This window comes from Palaemon carinicauda, chromosome 23 (genome assembly GCF_036898095.1).
Source record: "Palaemon carinicauda isolate YSFRI2023 chromosome 23, ASM3689809v2, whole genome shotgun sequence".
In the NCBI taxonomy this organism is placed as follows: domain Eukaryota; kingdom Metazoa; phylum Arthropoda; class Malacostraca; order Decapoda; family Palaemonidae; genus Palaemon; species Palaemon carinicauda.
The window spans coordinates 111,581,000-111,602,478 of NC_090747.1; the positions used below are offsets into that span (position 1 = coordinate 111,581,000).

Below are 21,479 nucleotides of genomic sequence, written 5' to 3' on the forward strand. Positions count from 1 at the left end.
TGACAGAGTGGAGTCATTGGCTAATGACCGTAATCAGCTTTTGGCAGATGTCAAAGAGCTGAAAGCGCAAAGTGCAGTGGGAAGTGTTGTGAGTGCAAGTGAAGTGAAAAGTGTCAGTGTCAGTGTTGCGCATGAGGGTACATCTGTTCGTGCCAGTCGTCCTCCCAGTCCGGGACCTCTTGCAAGCTCCCAAGCCCAGGGGAGAAGCAATGTCGAAGGACCAAAGGGTTCGGCAGGCCTTGATCAGCGTACGGATGTACCCTCAGTGGTTGCGGACGTATCTGTCAGAGATCGTCCCATCCACAAACAGACGAATGAGCCCTATCATTCCTCGTCTGTGGAAGAAGTTTCTAGGAAGAAACGTTGGACCAAGGTCTCACGACCTCTCAAGCGTAAGGTCCCTTCCGAGCGAGTCCAACGGCCCAGGTGTAGCCACTGGGTCAGTTCGGACTCGCCGCAGTCTTCCGAAGACTGCACACCTCCCAAGAGAGGTAGAGTGGTTCCGCAGCAGGCAACTACTCCGTCTGTTGCCGCACCAACCACGGTAGATCCTAAGTGGTCCATGCTGCAGACTATGCAGTCTCAGCTTGCTTCCTTTATGCAGGAGTATCGTGCTGAGAAGGTTGACACGGCACCAGTTAACCTACAACCTGCCACGGTTGTGCGCTCAGCAGATACTGCGGCTGCCTGCTCCCACACTCCACCTATGAGAGCTCCACCTCCGATGCGCAGTCCACCCTGCCAGACGCATGTTCATGCTGCACCCTCCGTTGACATGCGTGAGCTACCGCATCAGCAGTGGGAAGGTGCTGTCGAGCTGCCGTGTTTTGACACAATGCGGCATGCTCCGCAACCCATGCGGCATGCTCCGCATCCCATACGGCATGCTCCGCAACCCACGGCAGTCCCTCCCACGCACCAGCACTCTGCTTTTGTTGTTGCCAGCTCGCAGACTGACCAGCAGCGGCATGATGTTGGATCCGCAGCAGCTACGCATGCACCCGTGCTGCCGGATTCAGCCGTTCAGCTTTCTGCTCCACCTTTGCCACTTCCTACTCAGCTTTCGGATGATGGAGTATCTGATGACGAAGCTGCACATCTGGACGATCCGCACTCCGACTTAGAAGGACCCAAGTCTACGCCTCCCTCCTTAGACTTTCGGAAAGTCCTTGCCTTGTTCAGGGACTTGTATCCGGAACAGTTTGTGTCTGCAACCCCTCGCTCTCCTCCCTCCGAGTTTGCTCTGGGCATGCAGTCAGCAGCTCCTGCCTTCACCAAACTTGTCCTCGCACGCTCATCCAAGAGAGCTTTGAGGGTTATGGGAGAGTGGTTGCAGTCCAAGAAGCAACTGGGAAAGACTGCTTTCATCTTTCCGCCTACCAAACTTGCTTCCAAATCTAGCGTCTGGTATGCCACGGGAGAGGAACCCGGCTTGGGAGTTCCTGCCTCTGCCCAGGGCGACTTCTCAAGTCTGGTTGACTCTCCCCGCAGGCTGGCTATGAGACGATCTAAGATTTGCTGGTCCTTTTCTGACATGGATCATCTGTTGAAGGGAGTCTTTCGTGCTTTTGAGATCTTCAACTTCCTCGATTGGTGTTTGGGAGCGTTAAGCAGAAAGACTTCCCCTTCGGATAAGGACTCTGCCATGCTTATCATGTCTAGCATGGACAAAGCCATTCGGGATGGGTCTGGTGAGCTTGCGGCTTCGTACGTATCGGGAGTGCTTAAGAAGAGAGAACATCTTTGCTCCTTCTTGTCGTCTGGGATCACTCCTTGCCAGAAGTCGGAGTTGTTGTTTGCTCCTCTCTCCAAGTGTCTCTTTCCGGAGGAGCTGATCAAGGGGATGGCTGCCTCGTTGATCCAGAAGGATACCCATGACCTGATGGCGTCTTCCGCACGTAAGGCTAAAGCTTTACCTTCCGTGCCTAGACCTTTCCGTTCTGCCGCAGTGGACACACCAGCTACTAGGTTCATCCCGCCCTTTCGTGGCAGAACCTCCAGCAGAGGAGGTACCCGTGCCGACAGTCACCGTGGCAAATCGAAGAAGGGTTCCAAGTCCGCAAAAGGCAGAATCTGACTGCCTACCTCTCCAGACAGCAGTGGGAGCCAGGCTCAAGAACTTCTGGCAAGCTTGGGAGAGCAGAGGTGCAGACGCTCAGTCTGTGAAGTTGCTAAGGGAGGGGTACAGAATTCCGTTCTGCCGCAGTCCCCCTCTAGCAACGTCTCCCATCAACCTCTCTCCCAACTACAAGGAGAAGGACAAGAGGCTAGCGTTGCAACAAGAGGTGTCGCTCTTGCTACAAAAGGGAGCGGTAGTCATAGTCCGGGACCATCAATCCCCGGGCTTCTACAACCGTCTCTTCCTGGTAGCGAAGAAGACAGGAGGTTGGAGACCGGTGCTGGACGTCAGTGCTCTCAATGCTTTTGTCACCAAGCAGACGTTCACGATGGAGACGACGAAGTCGGTCCTAGCAGCGGTCAGGAAGGAAGACTGGATGGTCTCGTTAGACCTGAAAGACGCGTACTTTAATGTCCCCGTCCATCCAGACTCCCAACCTTTCCTAAGGTTCGTCTTTGGAAAGGTCGTGTACCAGTTCCAAGCCCTGTGCTTTGGCCTAAGCACGGCACCTCTTGTGTTTACCAAACTGATGAGGAATATTGCCAAATTCCTTCACTTGGCAGACATCAGAGCCTCCCTCTATTTGGACGACTGGCTTTTAAGAGCTCCGTCAAGTCGTCGCTGTCTGGAGAATCTCAGATGGACTATGGATCTGACCAAGGAATTGGGCCTCCTGGTCAATATAGAGAAGTCCCAACTCGTCCCATCCCAAACCATTGTCTATCTAGGTATGGAGATTCAGAGTCGAGCTTTTCGGGCTTTTCCGTCGACCCCAAGGATCAGTCAAGCCCTAGAATGCATCCAGAGCATGCTGAGAAGGAACCGATGTTCAGTCAGGCAGTGGATGAGTCTAACAGGGACACTTTCATCGCTGGCCCAGTTCATCGAGTTAGGGAGACTCCACCTCCGCCCCCTTCAGTATCATCTAGCTGCTCACTGGAGAAAGGACATGACGCTAGAGGCGGTCTCAGTGCCTATTTCCGAAGAGATGAGGTCTACACTGACGTGGTGGAAGAACAGCATTCTTCTCAAGGAAGGTCTACCATTGGCTGTTCAGACCCCCGACCACCGTCTCTTCTCGGACGCATCGGACACGGGCTGGGGTGCGACACTGGACGGACAGGAATGCTCGGGCACGTGGAATCAGGAGCAAAGGACACTTCACATCAACTGCAAGGAGCTTTTGGCAGTTCATCTGGCCTTGATAACCTTCAAGTCCCTCCAGCTAAGCAAGGTGGTGGAGGTGAACTCCGACAACACCACAGCCTTGGCGTACATCTCCAGCAAGGAGGGACTCATTCGAGGAAGTTGTTCGAGATCGCAAGGGACCTCCTCATTTGGTCAAAAGATCGAAAGATTTCGCTGGTAACGAGGTTCATTCACGGCGACATGAATGTCATGGCAGATCGCCTCAGCCGGAAGGGTCAGGTCATCCCCACAGAGTGGACCCTTCACAAGAATGTTTGCAGCAGACTATGGGCCCTGTGGGGTCAGCCCACCATAGATCTATTCGCTACCTCGATGACCAAGAGGCTCCCGATGTATTGTTCTCCGATTCCAGACCCAGCAGCAGTTCACGTGGATGCCTTTCTTCTGGATTGGTCCCATCTAGACCTGTATGCGTTCCCTCCGTTCAAGATTGTCAACAGGGTACTTCAGAAGTTCACCTCTCACGAAGGGACACGGTTGACGTTGGTTGCTCCCCTCTGGCCCGCGAGAGAATGGTTCACCGAGGTACTGCAATGGCTAGTGGACGTTCCCAGGACTCTTCCTCTAAGAGTGGACCTTCTGCGTCAGCCGCACGTAAAGAAGGTACACCCAAGCCTCCACGCTCTTCGTCTGACTGCCTTCAGACTATCGAAAGACTCTCAAGAGCTAGAGGCTTTTCGAAGGAGGCAGCCAGAGCGATTGCCAGAGCAAGGAGGACATCCACTCTCAGAGTCTATCAGTCAAAATGGGAAGTCTTCCGAAGCTGGTGCAAGGCGAATGCAGTTTCCTCAACCAGTACCTCTGTAACGCAGATAGCTGACTTCCTGTTACATCTAAGGAATGTAAGATCCCTTTCAGCTCCTACGATCAAGGGTTACAGAAGCATGTTGGCAGCGGTCTTCCGCCACAGAGGCTTAGATCTTTCCACCAACAAAGATCTACAGGACCTCCTTAGGTCTTTTGAGACCTCAAAGGAGCGTCGGTTGTCCACACCAGGCTGGAACCTAGACGTGGTTTTAAGGTTCCTGATGTCAGCAAGATTCGAACCGCTTCAATCAGCCTCTTTTAAGGATCTCACATTAAAGACTCTTTTCCTCGTTTGCTTAGCAACAGCTAAAAGAGTCAGTGAGATCCACGCCTTCAGCAGGAACATAGGTTTTACATCTGAAACGGCTACATGTTCCTTGCAGCTCGGTTTTTTGGCTAAAAACGAGCTTCCTTCTCGTCCTTGGCCCAAGTCGTTCGAGATCCCAAGCCTGTCCAACTTGGTGGGGAACAAACTAGAGAGAGTACTTTGCCCAGTAAGAGCTCTTAAGTACTATTTAAGACGTACAAAGCCATTACGAGGACAATCAGAAGCTTTATGGTGTTCTATCAAGAAACCTGCTTTACCGATGTCTAAGAACGCAGTTTCTTACTACATCAGGCTTTTGATTAGAGAGGCCCATTCTCATCTGAAGGAAGAAGACCTTGCTTTGCTGAAGGTAAGGACACATGAAGTTAGGGCTGTCGCTACTTCAGTGGCCTTCAAACAGAACCGTTCTCTGCAGAGTGTTATGGATGCAACCTATTGGAGAAGCAAGTCAGTGTTCGCATCATTTTACCTCAAAGATGTCCAGTCTCTTTACGAGAACTGCTACACCCTGGGACCATTCGTAGCAGCGAGTGCAGTAGTAGGTGAGGGCTCAACCACTACATTCCCATAATCCCATAACCTTTTTTAATCTTTCTCTTGAAATGCTTTTTACTTGTTGTTTTTTGGGTTGTACGGAAGGCTAAGAAGCCTTCCGCATCCTGGTTGATTTGGCGGGTGGTCAAATTCTTTCTTGAGAAGCGCCTAGATTAGAGGTTGTGATGAGGTCCTTTAGTATGGGTTGCAGCCCTTCATACTTCAGCACCTAGGAGTCGCTCAGCATCCTAAGAGGATCGCTAGGCTCAGTATGGAAGACGTACTTAAAAAGGCAGAGTAATGGTTCAAGTCGACTTCCTTACCAGGTACTTATTTATTTTATGTTTGTTATTTTGAATAACTGCTAAAATGAAATACGGGATACTTAGCTTCTAATGTTAACATGTATGCTGGTCTCCACCCACCACCCTGGGTGTGAATCAGCTACATGATCATCGGGTAAGATTAATATTGAAAAATGTTATTTTCCTTAGTAAAATAAATTTTTGAATATACTTACCCGATGATCATGAATTTAAGGACCCTCCCTTCCTCCCCATAGAGAACCAGTAGACCGAGGAGAAAATTGAGTTCTTGTTGACAAGAAGTACTTGAGTACCTGCTCACAGATGGCGCTGTTGTGTACACCCCCACCTGTATAGCGATCGCTGGCGTATCCCGACCTTAGATTTCTGTCGGGCAACGGAGTTGACAGCTACATGATCATCGGGTAAGTATATTCAAAAATTTATTTTACTAAGGAAAATAACATTTTGTAATGCCATCATGCAGTGCACATTGTATAGATAAAGAATAGATTTCTCTGAGAAGGGAATAACTTCAAAAGGAAACTAGACGGCATTCAGTGTGCATTTTATTTTCTCATCCGCTTAATGGACGAATATCCTACTATAAAAAACTTTCACATAGCCAATTGCTTCATAAATCTGCTATAAAGTGTTCTTAGCAGTTTATCATCCCTTATATAACACTCGGTCGCTCATCTTTGTATTGCATGCACTTCAGTCCATCTATGTTAGGTCTTCTGCCTCAGAAACTCTTAACATTTGATAAGAGGAAGGCAGAAAGCTCATGAATTTATAAGCATTGCACCTCATCTGGAAAGTATCCAGTCTAGATTCTTGGATAGCTCTCTATTTATTTTTTTGCCACTCATTTTCTCCCTTGTCAAGGCCACCAAGGATTACAAGACAAAATCCCCTCCAAAGTTCTTTCTTATAAAATTGAGCTTCTCATCTGCAACCTTCATGTGGAGAAAAATCTATTCCAAGTTTCTCTGGGCTGACAACATTCCTTGGACTTTCACAGTGTCACAGATTCTTCAAATTCACTTGAAAGGTCTTCCATAAGACTCAACTATCAAAAGACTTCCCTTTTAGCCTTTACTGTATTTCTTCTGAATCATATTGGTATACTGCAGATTCACATCCAGGTACCAACTCAGCTGGTAATTTTCAAAACACTCCCTCTCATTTTCAAAACACTCCCTGTCAGACATGTTATGACCACAGTTAGGAGTTGCTCCCGTGTCCTGTCAAAGTTCTGATAGAATACTCAAAAGCCTTTAGTTTTTCTAACCCTATTACAAAAATGCTGCTAACATCTTCAATTTCTCATTTTTATACCCAAGTTCAGTCTTTTGACCAGGCAAACCTATTTTAAGGGTCTCCTTTTGGCTACTTCTGTCACATTCAAACATCTTTTTACATAAGTGAAGAGTTGTGGTTTAACTTCTTTTATCTGGGAATGTCTCCCTTTAATGTTATTGTACGCTTTTTAATTGACAATAAAGTTTGGAGGTATACAGTAGTCTTATAACCTCATGCTTACTTTGGCCTCTCCCAGTTAGCTTTTCAAGCCTTTCATCCAGTAAGAGTTGCTATTCAACTCTGTATACATAAGCTTTCTAGAGTGGTATCTTGGTAGTAATTTCTCTTTAACCCATTTTTATGGCTAGTTCACCAGCTTCTAGATCAAACATGCAAATATAGCTGTCCTTGAGCCCACATGATGATAGCTAACATTGGACCTGGAAGAATGATTTTTATAAAATGAAGTCGACAAGCTACTTAGCTGATTAAGGTATAATGTTTTCCCATATGATTATGCTCAGATTGGATTTTTGAAAGGTGGATATACTGTGAATGAGATCCCCCTCTTTTTCTCTAACTGAACACAGATGCATAAGTTGGAGAATGAAGCTTCATACATGAATGAGATGTTGGGCTTTACCTCTTAGTGGATGAGGGTTTCAGACTTCTTTGGGCAACAGATGTTTTGTAAGAATTGATTGGTAGATAACATTTCAAATCAATATGATATATAAAGTATCAAAGAGAATCTTTTTTTATCTTGCTCATCCTCCAAACTTGGTAGTAAATGTATACAGTACTTCAAATGTGGGTTCAGAAATATTGATTATAAGGTTTTAAGTTATTATTACACCATACCCATTCTAATTGTTACATTAACTATTATGACATTTCAGAATACATTAAAATATTTTTATGCCATAAAATATAAAAACTTTTTTTATTTGATTATTATTCTGTTTTCCAGGTTTGTGGTAGAGGAATCATATTCTTTTGCCTGATTGAAGGTGAAGAGCGAATGCAGCCAAAGCCAGTAATATTCTACCTGTTCCTTATCTGGTCACTTATTGAAATTGTCAGGTAATTCTCTCAAAGATGAAAAGTTTTAATGCTGTCATTTGTATCTCTTAAGAATTGGCTCTTAAATGAAATTTCTAAACACTAAGTCTAGGTATAGATAACCATTGACTGATGTATAAATACTTCTTGATTTTACAGTGTTCCATCTATCCATTTCATCTCATTTATACATATACAGTAAATGGTTTGATATCAGGAAAAGTTACCTTTATATAGGTGATATAGAAGCTATTTATAAATTGATTGGTCTTCACTGTTATTAGCTTTGATTTTTTCTAATTTCAGTGGTTATTCCTCTGTTATTTGTCTAGTCTCGAAAAAAATGTATCTGAAACATAATTAGTTTTTTGAGAAATGCTTGTTTGTTTTATTAATCTTCTCAGTAATACCAAATTAAGTTGACCAGAAAATATTCTTTTGCAGGTATCCATATTACATGCTGCGTGTGTATGACATAAATATTGGCTTCCTTACTTGGCTTAGATACACTATTTGGATTCCATTATATCCTCTTGGCTTCATTTGCGAAGGCATTGTTATTCTTAGGTAACGTATGAAGTTTTGTTTATTCTCATTAATTGATAAAGATTTTATGGGTATTTTTATCCCTAATTTAGAGAATTGTCTTCATACAACCATAAATTATATTCTAGCTTTCATGTACATAAAGAAAGTGAAGTATTTAATTTTTTGAATTAATTTGAAGACATTATATATTATTTTACATTTGAAGAATATTAAAGCTTTAATTTAGAAATGAAATTAAGAATGAATCCTGGGAATGTAAAACAATAATGATAAGCACAGTTTGTACTGTGTTCCTCACTTTCAATTCTTTTGTAACATTATATTATCTACTTTTTGAATTTTGAAGTAAGAATTATAATGATTTTATAATGGGTAATTTTAGTATATCATGTCATTTTCTTTAGTTATATGAAACATTTAAGCCATAGATAAATCTGAAATGTTTGATAATGACAGAAATGATAAAATTGATATATTTAAAAACAAGAAATTCATTAATGTCTTAATTTTAAGTAGCTAAGTTCAATAACTTGCATTTTTAAAATAATTTAGAACGAGTTACATCACTTAAACATGTGATTTTGTAGTGAATCATTTATTAAAAGGATTACTTTGTACTTCTTACAGGTTCTGAAATAAAACTAAAAGTTATTCTGGTTGTTTTTCAGGGATATCCCATACTTTGAAGAAACTGGGAAGTACTCTGTAGCTCTACCTAACTGGTATAACTTCAGCTTTCACTTCCCTACTCTTTTGAGATGTTACCTGCTCTTCTTTTTCTTCCCAGGTAAGTACTTGAATTAAGAGTATTGAATCTCTATTTGTAAGAGAAACACACATATCATTTGAATCTCTATTTGTAAGAGAAACACACATATCATTTCAATGAATCTCCTTGGTGTTCATGTTGCTTCGCTCCGAAATGAGTCCCTTGAAAAACAAATGCGCGAAACTTCCTGCACTAAGATGTAAATAAATGGGAAACCAGTAAGTAATGTTTGGGATCAACTTTCTGAATTGGAAGATGATGAAAACAGAGTTAGTATGTTAATTGCATTCAGTTTTCTCGGGTCGTTTCCTTGGAAATTAAAATCCCAGATCTTTGTGCTCACAAATGCTTCCCGGGAAGGATGGAGAGCAACCTTAGATTTTTTACATCTGTCAGGATGATGTAGGAATCAGCTTCTCATATGAGATGCTTGGAGCTTCTAGAAATATTCAAAGCTCATCAAGACCAGGAACAAATGTGGTATTGAAAATCAGGGCCGTGGATTCAGACAATACATCAACGTTGACCTACTTTCTGAACCAAGGGGGACAAGGGTACTATCCTTGTACCGGATAGTAAAGATGCTATTGACTTGGACAAATGTTAAACATCTTAGCAGATCTGTCAAGCAGAAAAAATAATTCTTCTAAATGTAGTTAGTTGAGCAATAAATCAGATAAATTTTTTTGTCTGGTAAGAGCCATGCAGTATTATTTGGTCAAAAATATCAGCATTAAAGGTAAGCTAGATTAATTATTCCTTTTGTGGGATCAGTCCCAAATAGTTCTTTGTCAAAAAACTTGATGTAATTTCTTGTCAAAAGTTTGGTCGTGGAGACTCACTAAGAATTGATCCAAGTCTAGTAGCATTAGAAGTACAGCTACATATCGTAATTTCTACTGAAATATTTCTTTTCTAAGCGTTTGGCGGCAGCGTAATGTCGTACTGTGTCGGTATTCGCTAAAGAATCCTGATTTCTTTATCAAGATTGCTTGGCTTTAGGGGTTAGTGCATAGCTGCTGATGTGGTCTAATAACATTTTTAGGTTTAATTTATATTTTTCCGAGTTAAAGAATTCTATTTTAGTTATATGGCATTGGGGTTTATATAAATAGGAACTGTACCGTACACTTATTAGAAGATAATGTAATATTCAGGGAAATAATCAATTCTCATTTCACAATTTATTTTGAGATGGTATGTTACACCAATACAAATGAACGATTTCTTTCCTTCACTGGCGACGTATCTCCATCAGAGTGTGGGAGTCAGCAATATGAACATAAGGAAGGTTCCTGGAAATAAACAATTTTAATAATAAAATTTTGTAATTGTTATACTCACCTGATGTTCATACACATGGCCACATCCCCAACTGGATTCCCTTTCTGCTGCTCAGCCAGTGAGGACGGTATAAGCAAAAGAAAATTTCTCTATGATTGATGAGGAAAGGGTTAAGGGTCACTGGACTGGCTGCCAGACCCCATATACTTTCCAACTCTGCACTCCTTCCCGTTCAGTGACTGCTTGATGGCGCTGGCTCTCACCTCCTTGTCAGTTGTCTTCAATTAATGTTGTTCTTCTTCTTCTTTGTCTGCATCTTTTCCCACCTTTATGTGAGGTCGATGTTTCTGACCAGCGCTCTCCATCTACCAAAGTCCCACACTTCATCGCCGGTTAATCCCTTTGATCGAAAGTCATCCTTGATACAGTCCATCCACTTTCGCTTTGGTCTCCCTCTCCTCCTTGTTCCATTTACCTCCATTTCCATCACTCTCCTCATGTTGAATCCTTTAAAAAAAGAAACTTTGTTCCCTGTCTATGTGCAAGAGCTTGAATCATACCAAAGATGCATGGCAATCTTAATCAGTCAAAACTTCCCTACTGACTTTTGTCAAGAGAGTAAGAAATGATATAGACTTGAAGACTGAAGACAGATACAGTAGGGCTTATACCAGCTATATGTTAACCACACTAGATTGTCTCATTACTTTACTAGATGCACAAGTGTATTGATATATTATTAAATGGGAAATATTTTTATTTTAGAGGGAAAATCTTGATTAAACTAAGCTTCCTAGGGAAGAATATGAACTCCAGATAAGTATAGAAATAACAAATTTCATTATCAAACTTCCACTCTTTAGTGTTTTCATAACTAGCAGGTTACCTCTCAGAAGTAAATTTTGCATTTCAGACATCTGGTCATTTGTGTTTTTTTTTTTTCTTAATAATATTGCTGGGGTTTTAAAGTTTTGTAATCAAATTGTCCAAAAATTAAATATAGTACAAGGACTTGAACCATATGCAAGATAACTTACCCTTTACCTATTGGCTGAATCTTTCTTTCAGCAATGTACAAGATGATGAACCACATGTATCATTTGAGGATTAAGAAAATTGGCCCCAAGAGCTGGAAGAAAAAGTTTGCGTAGAGGACGTTAACGGACAATGTGGTAAACCTTACCTTAGTATTAATGTCGGTTTGTCGTTTATTACCAAGGGATACTTTGTATATTCTGTGATGTTTTATATCGTAACCATATCACATTCAAACAAAGTGTTAGGAATGTTTAGATTGCAGCTAAAGGCTATAACATATTGTTCCTGTGTGGAGAATATATACCACGCATGGACATATCTATGCATTTATACTCCACTGCAGTTTAGCGTTCATTGTATGCATGTGTGGGATCCTTTTTCCTGTTACCCCGTGTTTGTACTATTCATGTTTTCTATGTTATGTGGAATTCGCAGGTTTGTTCATCTAGTCATTTGTAGTGAAAGAATAGTAGATGCCATTTACAAGAGAGAATGCTGAAGCTGGTATGATTCTCGGTCTTGTTGTTTTGCCAAATTAGTTTGTTATCTTCTCATTCCATCCATTGTAAAGTATCCTATACAGTTTGTGCAAAAAAAATTAATGAAAATTTAAGTTTAGTAATTTTTTTTTTTTTTATGAATTTATATAAAATAAGGTATCTTGAAAGAATTTAGAATTTTCTTTTAGTTTAGATTTGCATTTTATGGTATCCAAATGATGAAGGGGTCAGAAGTTACAACGCACCATGATTTGAGGAAGTAAATTTTAATTTGTAGACTTAACAATTTGCTGGAAAGGGATTTTAGTATTGCTTTTCACTTTCCAGAACAGGAAAACCAAAAAATGTAACCGAGTAGGTTAATGGAAATGAACTTTGATGTCATAACCAAAAAGAGGATGAAATTTTGAATAATATTCAATTCTGGAAGTGGGGTGGTTAATGGAATAACAGCTTTTCTGAATAGGGTGAAATTGTAAAAAATTTTAAAGCTTCAGTTACACTCTCATCATTGTATATCAATCTGGAAAATGTCAAGTATATAGCAGCTGAGCAAATGCCTTGCTATAGCTGAGAGAACTTAGGTTTGAGCTTTTAGTTTTATTTAACGATTTCTCTAATTGGGAGGAACGTAGAGAGTAGAGGTCCCCTTTTTTGTTTTTGTTTCATTTGTTGATGTCGGCTACCCCCCAAAATTGGGGGAAGTGCCTTGGTATATGTATGTATGTATTTAATGATTTCTCTAATTGCATTGATATAGAAAAATTCTATATATAAAATCTTGTCTTGGAAATTAACATGATTATGAAAACTTAAAGAAAGGTCCCAAAAAATGACAATCTTATCTTGGAAGTTAACATAAGTATGATAGCTAAAAGAAAAAAAAAAGACCAAAAAGGTTTTGTCCTCATTGAAAATTGTATTGACCTACTGATGTATTATATATCTTCTTTGCTTATGAAATTAACATGATTTAAATTTGAAAGTTATCAAGTTTTTTTTACTTATTTTTTTAGCATAAATTTCCTAATTTTTAAGTTCACAAGGTTGAAGATAAGACTAAGGTGTACTCTGTACTGGTTTTTAGTTTAGTACACTATAAATTTTCTCTTAAATCTTTCAGGAAATGGCTTGTTAGTGTAGGACATAATTTCCATTTGCTTAAATGTCAGAAAATTGTTTTTAGTTCATTTTTGTGTTATATTTCCTTATTTTAGATGTTAAGGATGTGAAGAACAATGCAAATAATTACTTAAGGCATCTGTTACAATGAAGAGGAATTTTTTTATGGTATTTCTACTCTCAGGAAAGTGAAATAGGTCACACACTGTCTCAAGAGAGAATATCCTCTTAGCCTCATTGTTTCAATAATTAAGCATTTTTATGTCAGTAAGACATTTTACTCATACATATATGAAAAAAATAAAGCTAGTTTTAAATTTTGAATGGTTTACATGTGTATGGTTAAAGGATTTTGTATCATGATTCACATCAAACATGCAAGTTACCATATTTTTCGATATCATGAAATCAAATTTGTTGACTTTATAACAACAGTTATTAGCAGTTTTCTGCTATTTCTATGTACTGTACATTTTTCAAATGTTTATTTACTATGTGGGCACTTCATAAGATGAGTGCAGTTTAGAGAATTGCTTATAAGATATTCAGTGCTGGAAGTATTTACAAAAAGGTGGTAGAATTGTCCTCTATAGAATTTCTTATTGTAGGTCATGTGGTTTCATTGCTTTAATTTTCAGTGTGTACATTATATATACTGTACTTTGAATTTGTGTGCCTGTAATAGAGGTAAACTTCAAATAAGAGAATCCTGATAATTGTGACTTAAAAGTTCCTTATTTATTAGTTACTTTATCTAGAGATTTCAATAGGCTATCAAGGAAGCAGACAATTCTCTATATGTGTACTGTATTATATATATTAGTTATGATGAAATCAATATATTTGTAATTTTTTTGTGTTTAGAGGTGAGTGTGAGGTTTTATTTGAACAGTAACATTTTATCCATGAAAACAGACTATTTAAACAAAATGTCATTTAAAGATAAATGTAAATTTGAACAATAATTTACACTTTTTTCCTACATGAATACAAACCATTGTCCGTTAATAGGAGAAAGATTCAAGCTAAGCTGGAACAGCCGTTAAACTTTTAACAAGGAGTTTGTAGCTGCAGTGGCATGGTGGGTAATCCTCGACCACCCATCAGGAAGCAAAGCTCTCAATTTTGGCCGCACGCTGTATAGACGTACAGTACTTCTTCCTGACTTAAAGACTGAAGACAAGGATTATGCAGTTGTTTTTTGGATAAACTGTAAATATGCGAGTTTTGTGCAAACTTGCGGTTATGCACTGCCTACTTGTTCCTTTTGGCCGTCACATCTGTTGCATCATTTCCTCACTAGTATGGCCTTTCAAAGATTACGTGACCCTAAGAAATTAGGCATTCTTCAGGCATTCTTTCTGACCCCAGGGGAGATGGCAAGGGCGCATCATCAAGTAATGTCTCCTCTGCTTTGAAAAGTGCGAGTATCATCATTGACTAGCACAAGCCCATAGAAGTCAAACTTCAAGTACAGTACCTCCTCCTCCTGCCTCTTAGTTGAGCTACTTCTAGAAGAATAGGTGGAAGATTTGTCAAAAATATCGAGCAAGACCAAGATAGGATTTGCATACACGTAGACCGACCGATCTCTCCCCACATTCGCATGGGAAGGATGGTGTGATACCTAGACCCAACCCATCATGGAAGGAATGTCTGTATGTAATCTTATACCAAACTGAGCCTGCGCAATGTTGATCGAAATGAAGGGCACCACCTCCTCTTCCCCCTTTCCTCGGTAATCAACTGATTTAGCTTTCTCATGGTTAAGAGAGGGATGGTGTGTTCCAAATACTAACCCATACTGGGAAGAAGCATTAGTATGTGCTACACCTTTTACCTGTGCTCCATCTCATATTTAATGGAGTACCCTTGATTGAACCTGGGAATGCTGCTACTACTGGCCCAAAGTTATCGTCAAACTCCTAGAAGACCGATCAGCCAGAATTAGTGGTACTTAGACCGATCTTTCCTTGCATAAGCGAGGGAGGAACAGTGTACAATATACTAAGAACTTACCCATTCCCGAGAAGGTGTAGTGGTACAAAGTATAATTACTCATGAATACACGCTTTCTCCTGGACGTTTGTTGGACACCTCAGCCTCTCCATTTAAGAAGATTTTAGACCTCACCTGAAGAGAGAGACGCTCACTCGTGGTGGAAGAGGAACTACTATCGGTTTTCTTGCTCGTATGTGCAGCAAAATCATGCTTCTCGTGAAAATGAAGACTATTTAAGGTTTTCTCATCATTGACCCCCCTCACTGCCCTTCTCTACATGATCAGTCTCTGCATTCTCCATCACCAACCATTACCAAGTGATTGTACTTCTATTGATCATGACGGACTTGTTATGGAGCACTTGTCACCTTATTCTTCCCAGTAATTTAGAATTACTTAGTTTGAAATACAGTAGATTTTTGCCAAGCAGATGAAAAGAGGCTTCAAGAAATCGCATCGTGTCACAGATCTAGTCGAGGTGAAATAATGATGATTCATGAAACAGACTATGCATCTATGTACCATGCTCTTAAATGGAAATTGACTGGGATCCAGATATACAGGCACTTGAATGGCATTTCATCTATAGACCAAACTTCTTGGAACTCTTGAAACTGTTTCCAGGTAAGAAGGCTGAGTTAGACACCTTAACACCAAAGACAGGGATCAAGATATACAGGCACTTGAGTGCTACTATCCATAGACCAAACTTTGTAGACCTCTTTGAACTGTTTCCAGGTAAGAAGGCCGAGTTAGACACCCTAACACCAATAATGTGGCCCCAGATATACAGTATTCAGCTCTGCTAGTTCCAAACCCATCTGTAGCATTCAAGGATGCCTTTCAACTCCCCCAGGATAATTGGGACATGTGGGCCCTTCTACCTAATTCCCCGATTGCTCAACTGACAGTTGATACCATTGGGTCTCAGGGTGACCCTGGTGGCTACATGCTGAATGGCATCTGGATGAACTGACTTCCTTCTGAGAAGCTCCTCTTAATCATAGATGTAAAAAGCTATCACTCGGCAGACTAAAAGTCATACTTTTCATCTTCATGGGAATTATGTAGGTCTTTCCCTCCTTGGAAGCTTGAGCAACGTTATGGAATGTCGCTAGAGATAATTAGTCTCTCAGTCAGGCCCTTGAGATGGATGTCAGACAAGGACTGGACCCTTAAGACATTCTTTTTACTATCATTAACCTCAGCAAAGCAAGTAGGCAAGTGGCATAGCTTTTTGTATGCCACGAGTCATTCTAAAGGATGGAAGTTCCTTCACCTTCTACAAGAAGTGATTAGTGGGAATCAGGATGACTTGCTTTTCTGCCCTGTGAAGACATAGACCCTTCCTATATAAAACTTCAGGTGGAACACCAAAAAGATTTTCTCAGTCCTAGAAGGAAGACTTCCTAAAGAAAACTTGCAGTGGAGCACCAGAGACTTTATCTCATAAAGAAGATACCCCACAACACAATTTCTTTCTGGCTTTTTACCATCATACGTGCCTATCCTAAAACCAGCGGGGATCCTGGGAAGGAGTGCACAGTCATATATATCAGATCTACCCTAGCTTTCAGGAAGAACCTGTCAGTAACAGGCTATAAAGGAAGTACTTAGGAAATGCCAAATAACCTTCATTCTTAGGCCCTTGGATACCTTTAGCCTTGGCCCAGTGGTACTTCTTCAACAGGTGTATTGAACCTAGGTCTCTCACAGGACAAAAATAATCTCTTCCAAGATAGCGTTTGTAATGTTTAAATTTAGAAGGAAAGGTAAGAATGGCTGACCTCTCTCTCTAACGTCCCCTTTCTTGGGCAGTCTTTCCATTATGTGCTGTTCTGGATGGTGGATGCATACAAGCCTCATAATTGAGCCACTTTGAAGCTTTTCTGGAATGGGCAAAATGTACGTAAACATTCCTGATAAATGTTCGTGTACATTCAAAACTAACCTCTACACACATATAAGTCCTTCCTTGATTGTCTACCAGTCACTTGATAGGGACTTACTTTAACATCTGTGAAATTTTCCTGGCCTGGTCGTTAGGAGCTTAATAGGTGTCATCTAAAGATCCTGTACAGGACCAAGTCCTGTGACAATTCTCAGAAAGTGAACCAGCCAATTTTGTTTCAGGAACTTGCTTCCTGCTAAGGATAAGCTTCCTATTAAAGGACGATGGATGGTATTATTGTAGGAACAAATGAAGAATATTTTAGGGTAATTTATCTTTTTCCTAACTATACAAGCCTGTAATTCCCGGGTCAAAAGTCAGATGAGCAGGGCTCTCACTCCATCTGCCAGCAACTACACCCCTCAATAATGTTAAACGGCATTCCAGCTTCGTTGAAATCATACTCCTATTGAAGGACTAAGGTTTGTATAGTTAGGAAAAATACAAAGTACTTTTTGAAATTTTGATTTGAATGTCTTGCTCTTATTGAATATTGTATTAGAGCAATATTTAAATTATACATATATGTATAAATTAAAATATCAACATAAAAATTTGGGGTACATTAAAATTTTGTAATTATAAGTGAAAAAGAAAAATCTTGCATATAATTCCTGGTGTTCTGTGAAAGTTGAGGGACAACTGTACTACAGCCTTGCGTGTGCGAATAGTAGCGCGGCTTTGCTGTACATTGTACATAGCATTCCAGTGTCTGGTCATCTATTTGCTATAACAAGTCTTAGCCGCAAGCATTCTGATTAGCCATCATTATTCAGAATAATATTTACAAGAATGTCTGAATGATTATTAAGAGTTCTCTCATTGAGGGGTTTTCCATGTGAACATTTGAATATAAATGGTAGAAATGAAAATGCCTTATGATCAAAATAGATATATTATTGAGTAAACATGTTTGTTATTACCTATATGATAAAGGGAGTTGTAAAAACCCCAGCTTTCTGAAATCTTTGTCCATGAGGTAAGACAAAACTTGCACAGTATTATCTGTAAAGGAGACAAAAACTTACAAAGTATATCTGTAAATGAAGTTTCCCTGTACTCATTAATTCATACTCAAAATACCCAAAACATTTTCTCTAATAGAGTAATTCAATTTACGTTATTCATTAGGCACCAAGAAAATCTACATTGTATAAACATTTAATAAATTATTGGAATTTTAATTATAGATACTTGAATACTGTACTAAATTAATGTTCAAGAACAATTACTAGTAAATGAAATGTCAATTTTATCTGTATTGAGAGGAATTTATAGCCTAAGTGTATCATGGTGAGAAAGGTTAGGAGCCTCACCACATTATGTACACCACTTCTCTTTCTTTGAAACTTGTCTTAAATTTTTAGCACTTGTTCTAGGCATGTTTTTTTTTATCAGATCAACATGCAATTGCTCTTTTTTTTCTCTCCAAGGTCCAATTTTATATCATCAGGTAATGGGGAGAAACTTGATTTTGTAATGTTGCGCTGAAACAGGTCTACAGTGCAGAAATATTCACAGCCAAGGAGAAACTTGATTTTGTAATGTTATAAGTTTTAGCAATGACATGCAAAAATAATTTATTTTACTCTGCACAAAGAAATGTGGCTTCCCTGGGTACGACATAATCTAGCATGTGCCAGTGCTTGGATCAGATTCATTCGTGTGTTCTTAAGCTTATATTCGATCTGTACGATGGCAATTTGTGCTCCGTGCATAGGAAATGGAAATCGAGGCCATTAGCCAAGATGACCTATTGCAACTTTATTGCAACTTCACCCAAACTTATTTATTCCCAAAATTAGCACTGAAGTCTCCAAGCAAGAAATGAAGCTGCATTTTTCTAGAGGTGCGATAAACTACATTAATCATGTAAGCAAAACTCCCTTGCATGTGGTGGTATGTACAAATTACAATCTAGTCAAATCCATCTTCAAATTCCACATTCACCCTCAAGTCCACAAGCATACTATAGGGGTCTTGAGGTTACTATAGATTGGAACCTAACTCGCTTCTGCTCGAATATATTTTATTCAATATACTGTATACACATATTCATAGATTCACAGTTTTACATTAAATATTAATTTTAAACTGACTTCAATACTATTTCGCAAATAAGCTGTAAAACCCTAAACTTACATAGATGATAGTGATAATTGTCATCAAATATCCTGGGATGATAAAAAGCAAACCTTCCGGATTGTCTCCAAGGCTGCTTGAAGATGGTATAAGGCAAAGCAATATGTTAAACTCTAATATCAAAAATGTTTAGAAGTAATTTGTAGATTTCCTAACTATACCAAGCCAAATTATTTAACGGGGAGTATGCTATCAGCATAGCTGGAATGCCGCAGTTAAAATTTATGACAAGGCAATGGTAGTTACTGACCACTTGACCATATACCGAGGACATGCAAGGTGGTCGAGGCAGGACATGTAAATTGGAAGGTTTTAGGTTTGTATCGTTAGGAAAAATAAAATTACTTTTTAAATTATTTGTTCCTACATAAATACAAACCCTAAAAATTTATGGTAATATGAGAAAAGGAGTGCATACATTAGTCCATCCTCCCCCCTTTTTTGGAGAGATGGGGGACACTTCTAAACAAACTTATTGCTAAGAAAAAGTTGCTCAACCATGTGGCTTACCTGCAACCATCGTCCGGTCCAGCAAATAATGGAATGACTGCTACAACCTAGGAAGAAGAAAAAAGGGGTAATTGGTCAATCGATCTTACCTCTCACGCTGGACTTGCATCATGACCACTATATTGTCATGTAAGGTATCTAGGTTTGCTACATGATCTGTTCAGCCCTACCAACAGTACAAGGATAAGCTCTGCAATTACTTTTAGTGAACACTGACCACACTGAGAGAACACTTGCTTTAAGCATGTCTTTCAAACCAACAAGAGTGCAAGCCCTAGAAGAGCACAAAAGACTCCTTGATCATGGGCGTGCGCGAGTGTTGGGAGTGTAGCTATAGGTAAGTGAGCCTCGCACATGCGTTCTACCCAATTGGTAAACCAAGTTCATTTGAACGAAGGCAAGCATGAGCCATGAGGGTTTGTGCTAAGAGTGCTATGTTATGATGCTGCACTCTCAATCCGTCCAGGTGAGCTGATCGGTGTTGTTAGCACCAGCAGTGCCACCATCAGTCATGATGGCAATAGACAATGAAATATTTTCATATTTCAGTCGATCAATATCCGAGTCATGGCCTTGCTCCCATTTTTCAACAAGAAAAATACCAATATAACTTGCACGTGTCCATTTCTTATAAGGAAATAAAGTTTTGCTATAAGTTAGTGTTGTATATTAATCGCTTTTGTTGCTAATCCTAATGTGAAATTTATAGACAACCCGTTAGAATACACCCTGTATTCTGATGGTGATGAAGGAAGGGACAGTGGAGTCTTTGGAGGAGGGGTTGTTGAATGTACAGTATTGTAGTTTTTTGGGACGGGCGCAAACTTTCTTATTACTTGTCAAATTGATTTTCTTCATGGGGAATATGTTGTTTATCTTGGTCTGAAGTACAATAATATAGTTACATTTATGAAATACAATGATTTAGTGTTACTGTACTTTGTCAGGAGTGAAGCTGGCTGTGAAGCAAACAGGGTTAAGACTTAGTCTTAGGGTAAGCTAGAGATACAGCAGTTAAGGGGGGGGGGAAATTGCTGGGGGGCTGTAGCCCCGGATAGGCAAGGATACGGCTCGTAGATGAGGTTAGGTGATGTTTGTTTCCTTTATTAAATGTGGTTTTTCAGTCATTTTTTTTTAATTTTACACCAATGATACCTGATCAGTGAATGAGTAGAATAATTATACGGTAGGTAACCGTATTGTGCAAATCTACAATAGGCCTACTTTTAAAGAATACAAAAATGATACAATATTACTCTTCAATTTTCTAACTTGCACTGTTAAATTAAAGTTAAAAGCGGTTAGACAGCAGAATATAAAAAAGGACGAGGGAACAAGTAAATTAGAATAAAAACTGTGCTATAAGTGGCTGAAGGGACATTGGGGGAAAAAAAAAAGTAACCCTATGGTACATATGGTACATAGGACACTACCCTCCCATTGATCATACTATATAGGGGTACTTCTGTGAAACAAAAACCAAGATAACATCTGAAATACCATAGCAGAATCTAATTATATAGCTCTACTTAATCAGCAAGATAGTTGCCTTGCCAATGTGATTTGGCCAAAGTAAGCAGCTCTTCTAGGAGAGGGACACTCCAAAATCAAACCATTGTTCTCTGGTCTTGGGTAGTGCCATAGCCTCTGTACCATGGTCTTCCACTGTCTTGGGTTAGAGTTCTCTTGCTTGAGGGTACACTGTGGCACACTATCCAATCGTATTTCTCTTCCTCTTGTTTTATTAAAGTTTATAGTTTGTAAAGTAAATATTTATTTTAATGTTGTTACTGTCTTAAAATATTTGTTTTCCTTGTTTCCTTTCATCACTGGGATATTTTCCCTGTTGGAGCCCCTAGGCGTATGACATCTTGATTTTCCAACTAGGGTTGTAGCTTAGCAAGTAATAATAATAATGGCAATAAAAACGGTCACACCAACCTA

The 21,479-nt window shown here is 39.8% G+C and overlaps 1 protein-coding gene across 1 annotated transcript in view; it reads left to right on the plus strand.

Moving 5' to 3' along the window:
- Hacd2 (3-hydroxyacyl-CoA dehydratase 2) overlaps positions 1-17,791 on the plus strand; it is a 46,334-nt gene extending 28,543 nt beyond the window's left edge. The window contains exons 7-10 of the mRNA XM_068347387.1: positions 7,578-7,690; positions 8,114-8,236; positions 8,887-9,005; positions 11,340-17,791. Of these exons, the coding sequence (XP_068203488.1) occupies positions 7,578-7,690; positions 8,114-8,236; positions 8,887-9,005; positions 11,340-11,422 (438 nt within the window). The 3' untranslated portion in view covers positions 11,423-17,791. The remainder of the gene's footprint in view (positions 1-7,577; positions 7,691-8,113; positions 8,237-8,886; positions 9,006-11,339) is intronic.
- Positions 17,792-21,479: the final 3,688 nt, after the last annotated feature.